Source organism: Epinephelus moara, chromosome 24, assembly GCF_006386435.1.
Source record: "Epinephelus moara isolate mb chromosome 24, YSFRI_EMoa_1.0, whole genome shotgun sequence".
Lineage (NCBI taxonomy): Eukaryota > Metazoa > Chordata > Actinopteri > Perciformes > Serranidae > Epinephelus > Epinephelus moara.
Window position 1 is genome coordinate 26,294,047 of NC_065529.1, and position 16,783 is coordinate 26,310,829.

Genomic DNA, 16,783 nt, shown 5'->3' on the forward strand with positions numbered 1-16,783 from the left:
AACATACAGTAGGTTCCATATTAAGTAAATAAAGATAGCCAAGTTGAGCTCTTCACATTTTAATAGTGAAAGCATGAAGACATTCATAACAGAATGACAGCCATTAACAATAATGCACTTAGAACAGTATATCTGAAAACTAAAACAAAAAAATCCCAGCTTTAACACAGAAAACAGCTTTTATCTTAACCACAAACACATCTTTAACCGACAACACAAAGTTAACATTTTTTAGTGAGCTTGGCCCTCTTCCTGTCTCACAGGCACAGAGGGAACAGAGGCTCAGGAAACAAGCATGCTACAGGTTGTGCGTCTGACGCATGTTTAAGGTGTCTCGCAGCATCAGGTCACGGAGTCGCCAAAGTGCATCTGCCATTGTCTTGTGGGCCCCCTTACTCTTCAGCCAGTGGGATGGTAGTCTGCTCTCTTGCTCTTTTGTGAGGCGCACATCTTGTTTTTGAACTGAAAGTGCACAAATAAAGCATAACAATAATGTTTTCACCATTCTACATTGATTTGTTAATAACCATTTGGGATTAGTAAATATAATATTATTTCAAAGGTTTAATTTGTGTATAAAAATATATTTAAGTGCATGCAAAAAAAACTGAAAGTCTGCTGTGGATGTTAATGCTAAAATCAGGGTTCACTGATACAAGTTGGACAAGCAAAACCAAGAAAGACAGATGTTAGCAAATGTGAACATCATTTCATGAAAATTTAAAAAACAAAACAAAACAAAAAAAGATTTACCTGTGAGAGCTTGGTCCCACTTGCTAATAGTAGGGGACTCTGCAGTAAGGCCCTCGATATATCTGAGGTATGCCTCAGAGTGGAGCAGCCGCTGAGACTTGGCTGGTGGGGACACAAACACTGGGGTGGAGGGCTGCTGGTGCGCAGGTTGTCCCACCTGGCCTTGTCCTGGGTACGGTGGTGGAGCCTGGCCTGAGCCCATCATACCCATCTAATGGAAATATTATAAGAACTCTATTATTTACCTGATTTAGTTTAAAATTCGTACAGCATTTTATCAATATCTTCAGATAATTAAAGCCTAAATCTGCAACAGGCGTGTGAGAAAAAGTCACAAGTATCACATAGTGGTTGTACGTGGTCTGTTGATTAGGGCTTTAAGAACAAGGTTTGCCATCCAAGGAGGCAGGGGTACATCCGACCAGACCCCCACTCACCAGGTGCCCTATAAAGGAGCCCCTAAGATCACACATTAAAAAAAATATAAATTTAATTGTACTGTTTTTTTATTGATTTAAAACATTCACCACTGTAATCTGTATGGCAACATTTAATATCATGCAGTGGGCTGTGCATCTGCCATTTTCCTGTAACTCTGTATTCTGGTGGCATTGTGTTCCTACAAAGTTGTCTGTCCCCTTAAGGGGGCCCCCTAATTTTAATTTTGCTTTATCTCTTTGATTGAGATGGAAATTAAATAATTTAAATTGATTTTTAAAATGCTAAGTTTAACAAATTTTCAAAAATGAATTACTCCATAATTAATTCAGTGACATAAATTAGCCAATTATATAATTTATACATTTGACATAGCTCTGTGTCCCATTTTAAATTAGTGCTGGTGGGATTTTTTTCAGGGATACTGTGCTATAATCTGTAAGAGCTGATGTACTGCAAAATGGACAAAAGAATAACAGAGAATATGAAACTGAGATGGGCATCTACAACTGGACATTAACTTGTGTTCAGGTTGTTGTTTAGAGTTATCTGAATAATTAATTATGTTAGAATTAAACCATCATTGAGAAACACAGAGAGTGAAAGATTTTTTCCTCATGTTTATGAGGGTGTGTTTGTCTGTTTGCGAGTGTGACAGAAATGGATACACTGGTTTATTGTGGGGGATTTATGGCTGCAAACTGTTCTTCTAATCGTAGCATAAGGGTAAGTTGGCAACACTGCTGGTTTTATCCATACTGCAGTCATATTATTGACAATGAGGGAGGTATTTGTTTTTTTTATTGCCAGTTTTACAGAGTAAAATCTTGTTTTGTGATATCATCAGATCTGTGGGCTTTTGCGCTCTTCTTGGTACTTAAGTTATGTTGATATTGTTGCCCACTGGTGGATTAGTGTGTGGATTATTGCCTTGCATGGCCTGCCTGTCTCTGTATTAGTGTATGAGCAGTAAAGGCCTGCCTACTATTCAGCTTTGGCTGCAGCAGCACCTGTGACTGGCAAACATGTTACTATTATGATAAGACAAATTAACACCAAGATAATATGTGGCATGTAACAATAGAAGGTGTAACTACAAAAGAGCAAAATCATAAGTAACTATATAAATGTTTTAAATTGATATGAAGTAAGTACAAGCTAGAGTGTTTTTCTTCAAATGGTGCAGTATTTTTAGCTCATTGTAAGTTACTAAACTTAAACTTGAAGATATTTTAGCACAGCTTGATGTGGCCTTATGAACTTCTGGATGTTATCCAGGTCTTTATCCCTCTCTGAACCACAGATCCATATCAAGGCAGCAACATGTACCCAAACTCTGATCTTAAATATGGTTTGCAATGATCACAGAGCCTTATAGGTTACCTGGGATCCGTGATGGTTTCCTCCTCCAGGCCCACCTCCCATGCCATTGACACCTGTGGGGATATTCAACACCAAGATGCTATAAAAAATGCAGTTTATATTACAAATACTACATCTAAAGGTCCATTATGGAAATTAACAAGTGTCACTTTTATCTACATTAGAACACTTAGGAATGCCAATTAATTTAAAATTTTAACTGAAATATCTGTATATTTTTTGGAGTCACTGAATTTCTCCTAATGTTATATTGCCAACAAGCCAACTGATTTGAGCAGAGCAAATAACCAAGCTCCAGCTGAGGCAATATGCTCTCAACTGACTAGTCATCATCAATTTAAGGACCTCGGCCTATTGGTACAGGTAGCCCCTCCAGCAAGTCAGATTGGTAGACAGGAAGCAACTGCGTGGCAGGTGGGGTGGCTATGACAGCACTCTTACCAAAGTACAGCATTCCAGGGAACCCAGGCATAGCGGGTAGGAGATGTTGGGGAAAGACAGGCACCCCCATGTGATGTGGTGGCATGACAGTCATACTAACCATGCCTTCAACATGGCCCTGCGGGGGCATCATAGCTGACCTATATGCACCCATCATACCTTCTTAGGAAGGAACAGCAGTAACACAAGACAGCAACATGCATCAGTCAGAACATGCATCAACTACATGCACTACCAAGCACTCAAAAATAATATATATGCTTTTGTTTAATCCAGAGGTAGTTATGATGGATATGAATGAAAGTAAAAGCCACACAAATGAAAAATGTACATGCACTACTGTCAAGCACTAATTCATTTTAAGTCGCGATCCTTAAATGGTGTACAGCAACCTTTACACTTCTTTTCTGCACTCAAATGCAGATACGTTGATGTACTGTACAACAATCAAGGTTTGGGCTCATCAATCAAGTAAAATGATGTTAGAGGCAACATAACATTAAATCACGACACTGCAACATCACAAGCATGCTGACATGGGTGTAAATAGGGAACTTAAAATGTGAACACATCAAGCAGTTCAGCTTCTTATTCCAGCCTTCTAGTGTACACTGGGGATCCATCTGCATCTATGAGGGGTTACCTGACACAGGCGTCATGCTGGGATTTAGCATCCCCATGGGGATTGGGGGAGGCACCACACCCATCAGTGCCCCTACTGGGGTACCTGCTCTAGGGGATGTCTGATGCTGGGCCCTGTCACGCTCCTGCTGCTCTGCCACTTTTGCTGCTCGCTCTGCAAAACAATCAGGACAAGCACAGAGTGTCAACTGTATGTGCTTTACAATTCTTGAAACACAAACATTTTGATGACTGATCTAAGCGCACCTTCATATTCTGCTTTCCTGGAGCTCTCCAGGTTTCTCCACTCTGTGCCTACGAGGCGGCTCAGCTCCCCAAAGGAGAAGTCTGGGTGCTGGGCTTTGATGACCGCTCGCATCTCACTGCTGAACAGGATGTAGCCGCTCATGTTGATCTTCCGCTTTGAGCCCTCCTTCTTTGAAAGGCCCTTTATGGATTTTGGTGTGGACTGCAATCAAACACAGAAGAAGTAGTTGCAAAGATAAAATGCTACACACCACATAGCAATCCCCAGTTAGTTTGCAGAGGAAATATACATTTGTAAATAATTTCTTCCACCCTGACCTGCGGAGGAGTGTAAGGCATGATATCCATATCACTAGACATGGAAGACTGCATCCGAGGATGAGAGTGGTCTCCTAGCTCGCCATCATCATCCCCAAGATCCTCAAGCTCCTCATCTGTCATATCAGCAAACTTGGCCTCCAGTTCCTCAATTTTCCTGTCCAGCAGAGGGGATGGCTCCTTCTGAGGCACTATGAGCTTCCTGTGTAAGATCAGTTATAGAAATATACTGTGCAATTTACCCATCTTCTCAAAATAAATCCTTCATTTAGGAAAAACTGGCTGCGATACTTTAAGCTTTTCAATCACGAATGAACACAATTTAAGGATTTAAGCCAGCCTACACGAGAGGATATAAAGTCTCTGTATTTAGGATCAGTGCATGTTTACTTTATAGCTCCTCGACAAATATTTTTGTTTTTCCTCTCCTGCTGCCAACAGTAAAATTAACAGCTAAATGAAATTATGTAAAAGGATTATCACCTAAAATAGTATATTTCATCCTCCACCACTTTCCCAGAGAGAGAAAAGCGCTTAAGACCCTTGAACTTCTTCATCTGCTTCTCACTCTCGATGTAGCGGCTCTCACAGAGCAGGACGTTCTCTTCAGGCACTTCAGTCGGCCGACAGGACAAGTAGTCTTTGAAGGACGACACCACACACTTCCCTGTGAAACAAGAAAGCTGACTCAGTGAATGCATGGAACTTTATCCACTGCAGCATTTAAAGTGTTGGCAACATTAACATGTTCAGTATGAAGGGTACCTATAATGCAGGTCATAGGGCAAGTCTCCTCGAGGTTGCTAAGGAACACTTCCTTCTTGTAGAACATCTTCGTGGGCTCATGCTCTGTTTCCTCTGGATGGATGAAGATTGGACCAAAGAAGTAGCCCGCTCCATCTCGCATCCACATTTTCTCAATCCTGTTCAATACATACGATACAAAAAAATAAGCTGCATTAAATAAATTAAATCAGAAAACCTTTGTATATTCACAAACTGCCATGCCACTGTGCCAAGCTCCATGTCTTCCAACCACACCACAGTATAGCATTATTGTGTCCATTATTGAAGGGAAGGAGGTGACCCACGTGCCCAAAGGCCAGATGAAAAGACATGTATTTACTCTACCTGCCCACTCGGTGGCGCACTAGTCCATGTGAAGCAATGTAAACACAGTCTCCCACTTTCAGCCACAGGTTGTTGTAGCAGAGCTGCTCGTAGTACTGACACCCTGGTTCTCCATTGGTCATATCCATTGGAACATCTTCCCTCTCCTGCAGACACAAGTTGCGTTATTTCATGTGTAGTCTGTCATTTTCTAATGGAAAAGAAGAAAACGAATGCATTTACCTTTTCTACAATACCATCTGTCATTTTGATTTCCTCCACCACTTCTGCCGGTTTCTCCTCTTGTTTGGGGGCAAACATGGAGGCCACACGGACGACGGGTAAGGGGACCTCTCTGGGAACAAACCGCACAGAGCTCAAGGGCATGGTCCACATCTTGATCTTCTTGAAGGACTTGGACTTGGCAGAGTAGCGCGACTCACAGACGTAGACATCTTCGGCTCTGAAGCCTTCTGGGTGAAGTTTGAAGTACTCCTGCAATCCCACACACAATAAATATTTGATCAACACTCGAACAGCTGTAGCTCTGAAACAAAACCTGCACCAAACATATTGGAAGAAAGAGAGTATTTACCTTCACAAACATGACCACACATTTGCCCAGGATCTTGCTGATTGGAGCTTTGTTGTAATAGTCGCTCTTAAAAACTTCCTTCTCCAAGAACTTCCTTGTGGCGAGATGAAATGTTTCATTTGGTCTGTAGAACCAGCAGCCATACAGCCACTTCTCACCTGCATTTATTAAAGGTGAGAAAAATAACATGAATTAGAACTGGTCTCAATAAAAATGATGTCTTACTGAACTGGAGTAGAAAATATCAACATGCCTTTCTTACAAAAATGCTAATTATTGTTAGATTAGAGTAATATGAGACTGACCAGTGTCATCTTGCCAAAGGCGTTCAATGTAAATGATATGAGGCTGCAGGTTCGGCTCTGCAGGCTCCACATACACATAGTCTCCCACATGGTACATGCTGTCTTTAAAGCTGCAGTCCTGACTGTATGTGCGTTGCAGGCTAGACTGCCACGATCCTCCGACAGAGTCCTCTCTCTTCTCAGCTTCTGGGAATTCACAAGTGACTCAGTAAAAAAAATACCACAGTATATGGTGAGACAACAAATGATAGAACTTTTATGTACTGTGACCTTCAATATATATTTATCAAAATACCCCTTTTTTCCTCTTCCCTCTTGATTTTGTCCTCCTCAAACTCCTTGGGAAGCTTCTCTTTCTTCTCCTTTTCCACATCACTGTGCAGATGTTTGGAGGTGTAGCTGAGAGCAGGCGACATCAAGATCTCCCCGTTCTTACACAGCTCGTCTCGGATGCGGATGAAGAACTGCTGCAGTTCCACAGCATCCTCAAAAATCTCTGAATCAGTCCTGTAATATACATATGGTGTAACACAACTTTAGCTTTCCTTTAATTCAATAATCCTACAACATCAATGCATAAAAAGATGATTAGACAACTGATTTGATTTTGTACAGGATGGTCAACAGCACCTCACCTGTTCAATCGTCTGGCCTTTTCCAGCACTTCGAACATGTGGTCCTGAAACACGTCCAGCCTCTTATAACGCCCTCGATCCACATTAGTCCTGATGATCTCAAAATTGAGTGGTGGCTTGTCAGGATTTGCAGGATCAATGGCAGGGATCTCTGCGAGTGAATCACTGTAGCAACGGCCCTCGTCATCTTGGTGACCGAGCACGGACACAAAGAGGCTGCGGATGAGTTCTTGGATGAGGCGGGGCACATCGGGCACATGGGCGTCATCTCCTCCTTCCAGGTCACGTCTTGTCTCCAACAGCACCCTGTGGAGGACGAGGGCGTCGCGGTAAATCAGAGACTCGGGCTCGTTGTAAGTGCAGGCATTGTTGAACATGAGCACCAAGTCCTCCACCAGCGCATCCACATCCTGGTACTTATTAGCCAACATGTGGCTTTTGATCTTCTCCATGTCCACAGGCTTCTTGATCGCGATGTAGTAGTCAGGCAGCTCCGCACGAGACGGCAGCCGCAGGAAGATTGTGCTGAGGCGACGGCCTCGTTTGTCTGTGAAGTTCTTGACAGCCTCGTAAAGCTCATTGAGCTTCTGCTGTAAGGGTGTCAGGTACTTGGACTTCTTCAGAGTGATGCTGTTCTTCCCTGCAATCAAATGAAGTGTATGTGTGTTAATAATAACCAGTCTTTCTATTGCTTGAAAAGAAACAATGTCACATATTTGATTAGACTTCACTGAAGCTGACTGAAGGCCTTTACATAACGAGGGCGTGATGAATAAACAACATGAAAATGCAAAACATTTCGCATCAAAACTATTCATACCAGCAGCAATGCAAATTTGCAACAACTATCAGGCTCCTAATGACTTAGAGCAGCATCTGGCAGTCCATCTGAGGCAAGTTTTTGTATAGCCTAAGTTACTGTAAGCTATTTTATTGGATTTCCTTTTAGTGAAATGCTCTGAGTGAATCTAAGTTCCCTCTGGTAAAAAGTTATGCAACGTATATGTCTCAGGCTTTTATTCTAAAAGGTAAGAAGGTAAGGAGCGGATCTGTTAAGCATCAAGGAGTTTAAAATGAGGAGTCATATGATGACAAATGGAATATAACACACAAACAGTTAAATCTGATTTGCACCTGCCAAAGGGTTTGGTTGGCGCACTATCATTGAACACAAGGCTGATTGATTCGTTTTACTTAGGCATCCGCAGTCGGCCTTGAGCCGGAATTTATTTTATACAAAAAATAAAGACAAGGGTAAGAATTACAAATCCGCAATTACTGAAAAGGTCCTTAATAAAAGATCATTAACACATGGTTTCTATACGAAAACATTCTATCATATATCTACCACCATCCATTTGAGTGCAGCGAAATAGTTCTGTCAGGCCGAGCGCACCCAAAAAGCACCTGAACGGGCACCATCTCTTTATATCTAGTGCCGTCTGCTATAACCCTCCAATATCACAGCTCTAATTACATCATGCCAAAGACTGTATCTGAGCCTTCAGTGAATAGCCTTGGTATGTGTTGCCTTTGTCAAGGTAGAGAGGAGTAATGAAGTTTGCAGTCTTGGTTTGGACTACAGAGCCTCCATGTTGTTGTTTTATAATCCTCATTAATATATTATGATTGGTTGATAGCTTTATTGACCTTGTTCCAAAAAAAATTGTAGCATGAAAAGCAGAAAAAAAGTTCAAATCAATTGACTGGCGTGCAAATTAACTGTATGAAAAAGATGTCCCTGGTGTGTAAAGGCCTTAAGTGACATACTTATTTTCAACTTTGGGGACATCATGTCATCCTCATCTGTGGCTGGCCCAAGATCCCTACGTCTGTCTTTCAGAATCTTCTCTAGGATGTCAGCGTCATTGTAGACCTTGAACACAACAAAGGAGTTCATCATGAGGAGCCTATGCTTCCGGGATGAATCTGACTTACATCTAATCAGATACAAATAGCAAACAGTTCTTACCTGGGAGCCTTCTTCATTGTAGTGTCGAGCATTGCGGAACATCAGCTTCATCTCCTCCACCATTTGATCTTCAGTCACGTACTTGTCTGAGCGGATGTTGTGCTCAATGGTCCTGAGGTCCATCGGCTCCAGGATGACTTTGTAGTAGTCAGGATAGTCCTTCTTCGAGGGCTTCACCATGAAGAGTTCGCACAGTCTCCGACCAGTGCTGGCTTCTCGCGCCTCAGCCACAGAAGCAAAGAGAGCTTTCATTCGGTTTTTCTTTGTATTCTTCTTGTGACTGGGAAAAAAACGCAGTAATCTGTCACTCTGTCTCCATGCACACAAAAAGTAGCTATAGAGAGCTGAGTAATTAAACGTGGCAAACCTTTTTCTTTTTGTGCTGCTGGTATCAGACGTGGCGGAGGAGAGCATGCTGTCTCCATCATCATCATCTCTCTGTAAAAGCTCCTTTTTTTTCATCTACACAGGTAACAGATAAAACACACATCACATGGCTATGATGCTTTAAAACACCACAAAGCTGACGAATGTGTACATCAGGACCGACCTGCTGAATGTGTTGGAGCTTGAGCGCGCGCTTGTAGATGGACGAGTGAGGAACATTGTAGCGCTTGGCATTCTCAAACATCCGCATCAGATCAGAGTCGATATGCTCAACACTTTCATATTCGTTGCTCTTCATCTTGTTCCTGTGGGGAATTACGGGCTCTCACATTTGGGAAGGAGGGCACAGAAATACTGTACTGTACACTGAGTGTGTGTGATGCCGTAGGGGTAGAAAATAAAAAGAGAGAATGTTGGTGAAACAAAACAAATCAATGATGAAAACATGAATTAGAGAAAATGTAGTAAAATGTGTTTCAATCCAAGTAGTATCTGTAAATTCTGTGAAATTTCTGCTTGTAGAGGCTGTATAAAAAGACAAATTCATATATTATTGCCACTACAAAAATACTAATTGTAATGGGTTTATTAAACAAACTCCTTGATGTAGGACATAGTAAGGCTCCCATCACACAGAAAGCATTCTAGCAGCTGGAGGCGCCTTTTTGTGGGAAATAAGCTTTTTGCTGACAGTTTTGCGTTGCAACGCGCCTTACATTTCTGCACTCTAGGCGCCTGGTGTTTTTGACAGAGCGCTCTGAACTTCTCCATTTGAAAAAACTTCAACTCAGAGAGGAAAAGCGCTCCACATCATCTCTTAGCAGTTAGCAGTTGCTGGATACCCAGAGCTATACAGCCTGACGATAGACAGCAGGTTGTCAAACTGCCCCCGAGTCATCCTAAAATATGCCTGGAAACGGCCATCGTCGAGGTGAAGCTCGTGGGCCAGCCGGTGGTACTCCCCGTGATCCACCCTCTTTTTTTAGGGTGTCATGTACCCACACAGATCTCTGTTTCCCTGTGCCCAACAAACTATTTACTGACAGCCTCTCATACTCAACCAGAGCTACAGCAAGCACCCTCTGCCTGAAAATTTTAGGAACTAGATACTAATTACGGTGAAATAAATAAAATACATAAATGGTAGACTGAGTACACTGGAAGGTAAGGGTAAGGAGGTGATGGCGTGGTTGCCTGGCAACCTGCGAACAACTTTCTGTGTGATCAGGGCCTTAATTTTCGGGTAGATATGTTGTCTGACACTGAATTCACAGCATCTAGTGAACACTTCAACCTAGCCGATAAATAAACTTTTTTTTCCAAGAACATTTTAGAAGGTAACCTAAAATTCTGTTGATAGATAAACAGATTTATATTCACCTGCAAACTATTGAGAAAAAAAACTTACCAATGACAATAAAAGCATGCTAATTTTTAGGGGGGAATTAACTGAAAATGAAATAGAGATCTGTTTGGTATTAAACCCCCAAATTAGTACTTTATTTTCTCTGAGACGATTGTTACCAATGGGCACTTTAAATTAACTTTTTAAAAGGGATTTAGGTTAAAGAAAATGACTTAGAGGAAAAAAAAATAAATAAAAAATATCAAATCACCACTAAGCGAGGAAAAACAATAAAGACAGATTTCAATGTTGCTGATTATTAACTTTGTTCGGTTTTTATGGCCACAAACAAATGAAAAGACACACAGGGCTAAGATCAGTTCTAGTTCTGTCATACTTGATCTGATGGAGGCAGATGGGCTGATTGATCTGCTGGTAGTAGTCGGGGTAGTCCTTCCTGGATGGCAGCTGCAGGAAAGGCTCAGAGATCAGCTGGCCCTGGCTGTTCCTGGCTCCCCGCACAGCCTCATACAGCTGGAAGATGGGATTGCTCATGTCCATGTTAGAGGTCATACTCTCCGCCTCAGATTCCCCCTCGTCGTAGTGGACAGAGCCTGAGAGATACAAATGAGAAATGACACAATTCATTATACAGAGCATCTTAATGTCTGATAAATGTAAAATAATGAGGTAAAGATGTACCGGAGAGAATGCCTTCGTCATCACTTTCGTACTGAAGGGCCATGGTGATAGCTGAGAGGCGGTCTCCCTGGGCAGTCCTTCTGTTCCTGACCAAGACAGACAGAAGAGCGACAGTTAAAATCATGACTGTATTCCACGTTATTCAAAGAGCTGTCTTCTATTCACCTGATACGAATGCTGGACTTGATTGGCTCTCCGTGCTCCATCTCAGACTTCTTTTGTGCAAAAATCTTTTTGATTGTGTTCGCATCCTGGAAACAAACGAGCGGGTCACAGGTATGTGTGTCAAGCATAATGATAATGCTAATGATATCCAGGATGTGTCATTTTCTCAAATACACACTCACCTTAAACACTTGAGAACCAGGCTCATTATACGTTTTGGCATTCTTGACCAGCAAGTCTATATCTTTAGCCATGGCACTGACACTCCTGTAGTGGTTCAACTGAAAGCAAATATATTGGACATTTATCAACAAAATGCTGTAAATGATATATGCTGCATATTTGATGTAGGAGATGTAATAGCATACCTGAATCTTTTGAGCGACGATTTTCAGATCTATTGGTTCCTTAATGATGGCATAGTAATCTGGATATTGCTAAATGATAAAAAGCAAACTACACATCAAAGCCAAGTCACTCATTTGACTGCTAACATCTTAAGTCGTACTGAAGATGCTTGTACCATTTTAGAGGGAAGCTTCTGGAACAGCTCGCTGACCACACGGCCAGTGGGCTCAGTGTAAGACACCACGGCATCGAGGAGCTGCTCGAGGACCTCTTTCAAGCAGGTAGGTGCAGTCTGTCACACACAAGCAGTCACACAGTTTTAGCAAGGAAATACTGTATCACCCTCAGTGATATACAGTGTACTGTATATATTCATCTACACTGAAAGAAGAGTCGTATTAAATTTGCGTTATCAATAATGTGTGTGAGTGTCACCTCATCCTCAGTGGACCCTCCTGGATTGTCTTGAGCATCGTACCCATCTTCGTCATCATCATCATATTCCCCTCTCTGAACAAATTCATTCTTGGTTCGCAGGTAGAGGTCCCACAGTTTACAGGCTGCCCTGTACTCAGGACTGTCAGACTAGACAGACACACACAAGCAATACATAATTCATGTAAGTGCACAACCTGAGCCATGCACAGATGCCAACAGACGTATGCATATTTTTAGTTGGGTTTTTTTACCTTGTAATATGTTTTTGCATTGTTGAATAACAGCTGAAAATCACTGGTGAGTTGTTCGACATCATCGTACTCCTCCATCTTTAATTTCTGCTGGATCTTCATCATGTCAATGGGCTGAGACACCACGTGGTAATAGTCCGGTTGATTCCTGTATGAAACATGGACTTACAAATTTTCTGTGTCTAACGTTTGTGTTATATTAATATCGTAATTACATATCGTATGACCACTCATCCTTTTCCTCACCTTCGTTTGGGGGCTCTGATGAACAGCTCACACAGCATCCTGCCCTGGTCATCCTTGTAATCCCTGATTGTGTTGTACAGTTCATGACAAACAGCAATCTGCAAGGCAAAGAGTTAAACACTGAAAAATACACCCATCCTTTCTTGTGTCAACGAGTTAATCTGTGTGGCTGTATAATTCTGACAGTATGTTAAAGGGAAAAACAGAAACAGAAATCTGTAAAATTACAGGATCCACAGTTGGAATGTTTGAGGTCCTTCTCCTCTTTCTCCCAATTGAAGACATTAACGATGAAGTCTGGCTATCGTCAAAATCTCCTCCACTCACACTGCTTGACGGGGATGTCGCCCTTCTCCTTTTCAAGGCCATGGCGAACCCCTGAGGTAAAGAGCCAGTAAAGAAACAAGTATCACTGCATGGAGCTACATTCAAGCTATGACATTACATACTCTGATTTCCAACATTATCTAAACAGGATATAAACAATAGAGATTGAGAGAATGAGCTTAACGAGGACACTGGCTGTGCTTTGAGGCAGTCAGTTACACCTGGTGACAGTGTTGCCATCTACTTAAAATATTACAGACCAGGGCTACAACAATTATTTTCATTAGCAATAAATCTGCCAATTGTTTTCTCATTTATACGATAAATTGTTTGGTCTATAAAATGTCCAAAAATAGTAAGAACAGTCCATCCCAGTTTCTCAAAGTCAAAGGCAATGTCTTTAAATGTCTTGTTTTGTCTAAAGCCCAATGATATTCAGTTTAATATTAAATATAACAAAGAAATGCAATAAATCTCCTCATTTGAGAGGCTGAAACACCATTTTCTGCCATTTTTGCATGAAAAATAATCTTTGCAGCTCTCATACAGAATATAGTTCCTCAATAAACAGTAATGGCATTCCTTTCCTCAAAAACATTGTATAATAATAAAAAAATATTTTAAAACGTGCTAATTTTATAACTCTAACTACAGCAGGCAGAAATTATCTCTCCTATCAGTGTGCTTGCTCACTTCAGATGTTGCCATGTTTGCTAGAAGTCAGAGGCGGGGGACATTATGTACAAATGCCACATAAGTCAATATTTAGCCCCTCTGCTAAGTTTCAGTGTTCAGTGTTTGACTGCAGTGGTTGGTGATGTGGAGTGGGATCTTTTTTGAACATGGTGAATCATGATATGCAGCTGGTGTCTTATTTATTGCTAAAAATACATGGCACTTCTGCTTTGGCTTGCCATGCAGTCATTAACAACACGTTGCGTAATCTCTCTTCCCTGCACAGACACTGTGTGATATATGGATATAGTCATATGTGGTATATACAGTAAAAGTTCAATTAATAGCCCAGGCTATTATTTGCTTAAATCACTGAACTCAACAGGCCTATATTTGGGACAAGCCTTTAATTCCTTTCACATAAAATTGTTGCTCAGCAAAAATCGGAAAATTACAACCAATTCTTGTATTTAAACCAGTATGAATATCATTTGTATAAAAATGAGGCTTCAGATAGTATATCAATTATGAATTATTCACTTGATCTACCTCCGACAGACAGCGCATCAGAAAAAGAGTTACGTCACTCAAGGATTACAGCACTCGGCATAATGAATCAACACCACTTTATCCTGTTAAAACAATACTAACAACTTGGATTAATTTTCATGAAAAAAACTTTTGATTCTTTCGATCTGAGGAACCTTAAAGAAATATGAATAACTTGCAGAGTAATCAAGGAATGGACACATAATTTGAGGTAGCCAACAACCCAGTTTTATACATCTAAAGAACCTCAATGAACAAAAGTGAACTGCTAGGCAACCAGACCAGGCGTCTACTTGAGACAGGCCTTTATTTGTCAAATGTCTCGCCACACCAGGCTAGTAAAAGGAACTGGGCTTTTAATTGGGACTAGGCCTTTAATGGAAGTTTTATGGTAAGCGCATTCACACCAGGATAGTCCATTACCTTCATTTGGTTCGGTTCATTTACGCACTGCACTTTTTAAAGCGGACCAAACCACCTGGACAACGTCACACAGTTACAACAGCTGCTCGTTTGGGGGGTGGTATTGCCCGAAACGACCACTGACCAGGAAGAAAAAAGCACGAGGAAGAAGAAAACTGGCCAGGACCGAAAACGGAAATCCATCCCCTTCAGCCCATAGACATGTAGGCCTATATATGTCTATGCTTCAGCTGGCTTGGTCACCACAAAAATAATGGAGCAACATTAAATTTATGCAGTCTTGGGGCAAGCGCCTGCACCTCCTCACTACTCCACGTCTGCCAACGAGACATTTTCCAACTTTTTCTTTTTTTACCTCTGCTTCTCCCGGTTCGCGCTGTTGGCTTTGGTTTTTTTTTCTACCCAAAATGCACTGCACTCTACATCACTTCCTCTGTTTGGTTCGCTGGATAGTCCGTTTGCATTACCCACTGTAAGCGAACCACACCAGGGTTCACTTGGAAGTGAACCGAGACCCCCAGTTTTCAAGCAGACCATGGTTCGCTCATTTGGTCTGTACCAGAGTTCGAATGAGCGTTCACACCACTCCAAATGAACCGAACTATCCGTGGAAGCGGACCAGGGTTTGTTTAAAGCGGACCAAATAGTGACAGTGTGAATGTGTCCTAAGAGACCAGACATCAAAAGTAGGCTTAAGGTATAAAGGTGGCGTCTTCTTCTTCATGACATGCCCCTGTAGGGAATTGGGGGTACCTTTGAAGAAACTTTAAAATGAAAAATGTTGGAATATCTTACAGTTTATTTTACATTTTTAGTTGATTGTCACATAACGTACCATTAACGTTATAGATGCTCACATTCTGTGTAGTGGAAGCCCTATGCCTTTTGGATAGGAGACACCAACATGTCATCCATGCTGAGTAACTTCATGTCACCCCAAATGAACTTTGACCCTAGGTAAATGCTTTACTCTACACAACTGGACACGGGTGTTAAATTCATATAAATTCTCCTATCAACTGTCAACAGATATAATCAATTCAAGGCTGTTTCCAACAGGCCCTCTGGTCACCTGGTGGGTTTTATGCTCCATATTTTCAGATGATCAGAGGTGACAACCACACCGGTTTATTACCGTCACCTGAGATGACACGTCCCGCAGCGGACACCACTGATGCTGGCATGTGTGGAGGTTTGACTCCACAAAAAATGTTAACCACTTCCTCTATTGTCACCTAGCTAGCTGCGAGCAGACCGCAGCCCGGTGTGCACACATCAGCAGTCATAAGCTAGCACACAGGGCAGCAGCTGTCCACCTACCTGTCACTCAGCGCGGACAGGTAAACTGACCACAGAGCGGCTAACGTTAGCTACAGTCAACGGTTAGCCGTTAACATCACTAGTTAGAGCCGAGACAAAGGCATCACTGTAACAGCGTCTAACGTTACAGAGCTACCGCCGAGTCAAACTACGACACCTGATGGAAAACATTTCAGTGTAACCGCTTGACATAGTTGTGTGCTTACCTTCTGGGAGCACGTTACTAGACTCACAAAATCTTTAATAATCAAGAAAGCCAATCACTTATCGATTTTAGACCGAGAGACAGAAGTGTGAAGGTAGCGGCGAATCAACCGCCACTTCCGGTTGACCGGCTTCAAAATAAGAGCACACATAATGTCTTGGTAGTGAAAACAGCGTTTGACATGATTACAAAGATAATTTCCCCTCTTCTCCCTGTAATGTGGGTCATTTTTATATGCAGGTTGCTTAATGGTGACCACTTAAGTATTTATAAGCCATATCCATGGCACAATTAAAACAAAAAACCTAAGAATGACGACGTTGCTTATAGTGAAATAAGAGTATCACACTTCCTGTTTGTTGAATTCAGCTTTACACCTCGCCATTAAACCGGCGAACAAAACCACTAACCTGCATAAAAAACTACATCAGCTACGTCAGGTAGTCATGTTCGCATACATGCATCCTGTTTTAACCATGTTGTATCCCTACTGGCTTATTTTGCAACCTTCACCATCATCAAGAGAACTAATGCTTGTTTCTCTATGTGCAATGGACAGTTCTA

General features: G+C 41.7%; 1 protein-coding gene across 1 annotated transcript; it reads right to left on the bottom strand.

The window, feature by feature from the left end:
* Positions 1 to 49: 49 nt before the first annotated feature.
* pbrm1 (polybromo 1) lies at positions 50 to 16,318 on the bottom strand. The gene is made up of 30 exons (XM_050038721.1): positions 16,221 to 16,318; positions 12,949 to 13,098; positions 12,721 to 12,818; positions 12,475 to 12,622; positions 12,221 to 12,370; positions 11,961 to 12,077; positions 11,806 to 11,874; positions 11,620 to 11,718; positions 11,438 to 11,523; positions 11,273 to 11,358; positions 10,968 to 11,184; positions 9,389 to 9,530; positions 9,206 to 9,300; positions 8,839 to 9,118; positions 8,637 to 8,742; positions 6,867 to 7,506; positions 6,527 to 6,738; positions 6,232 to 6,417; positions 5,927 to 6,084; positions 5,575 to 5,826; positions 5,353 to 5,498; positions 4,987 to 5,144; positions 4,705 to 4,888; positions 4,222 to 4,423; positions 3,904 to 4,105; positions 3,659 to 3,811; positions 3,016 to 3,177; positions 2,575 to 2,627; positions 754 to 964; positions 50 to 462 (listed from the first exon to the last, which is right to left on the bottom strand). Exons 2-30 carry the CDS (start codon positions 13,087 to 13,089, stop codon positions 299 to 301), a joined length of 4,917 nt encoding a protein of 1,638 aa, XP_049894678.1. The 5' UTR covers positions 13,090 to 13,098; positions 16,221 to 16,318; the 3' UTR covers positions 50 to 298.
* Between the last annotated feature and the right edge of the window lie 465 nt (positions 16,319 to 16,783).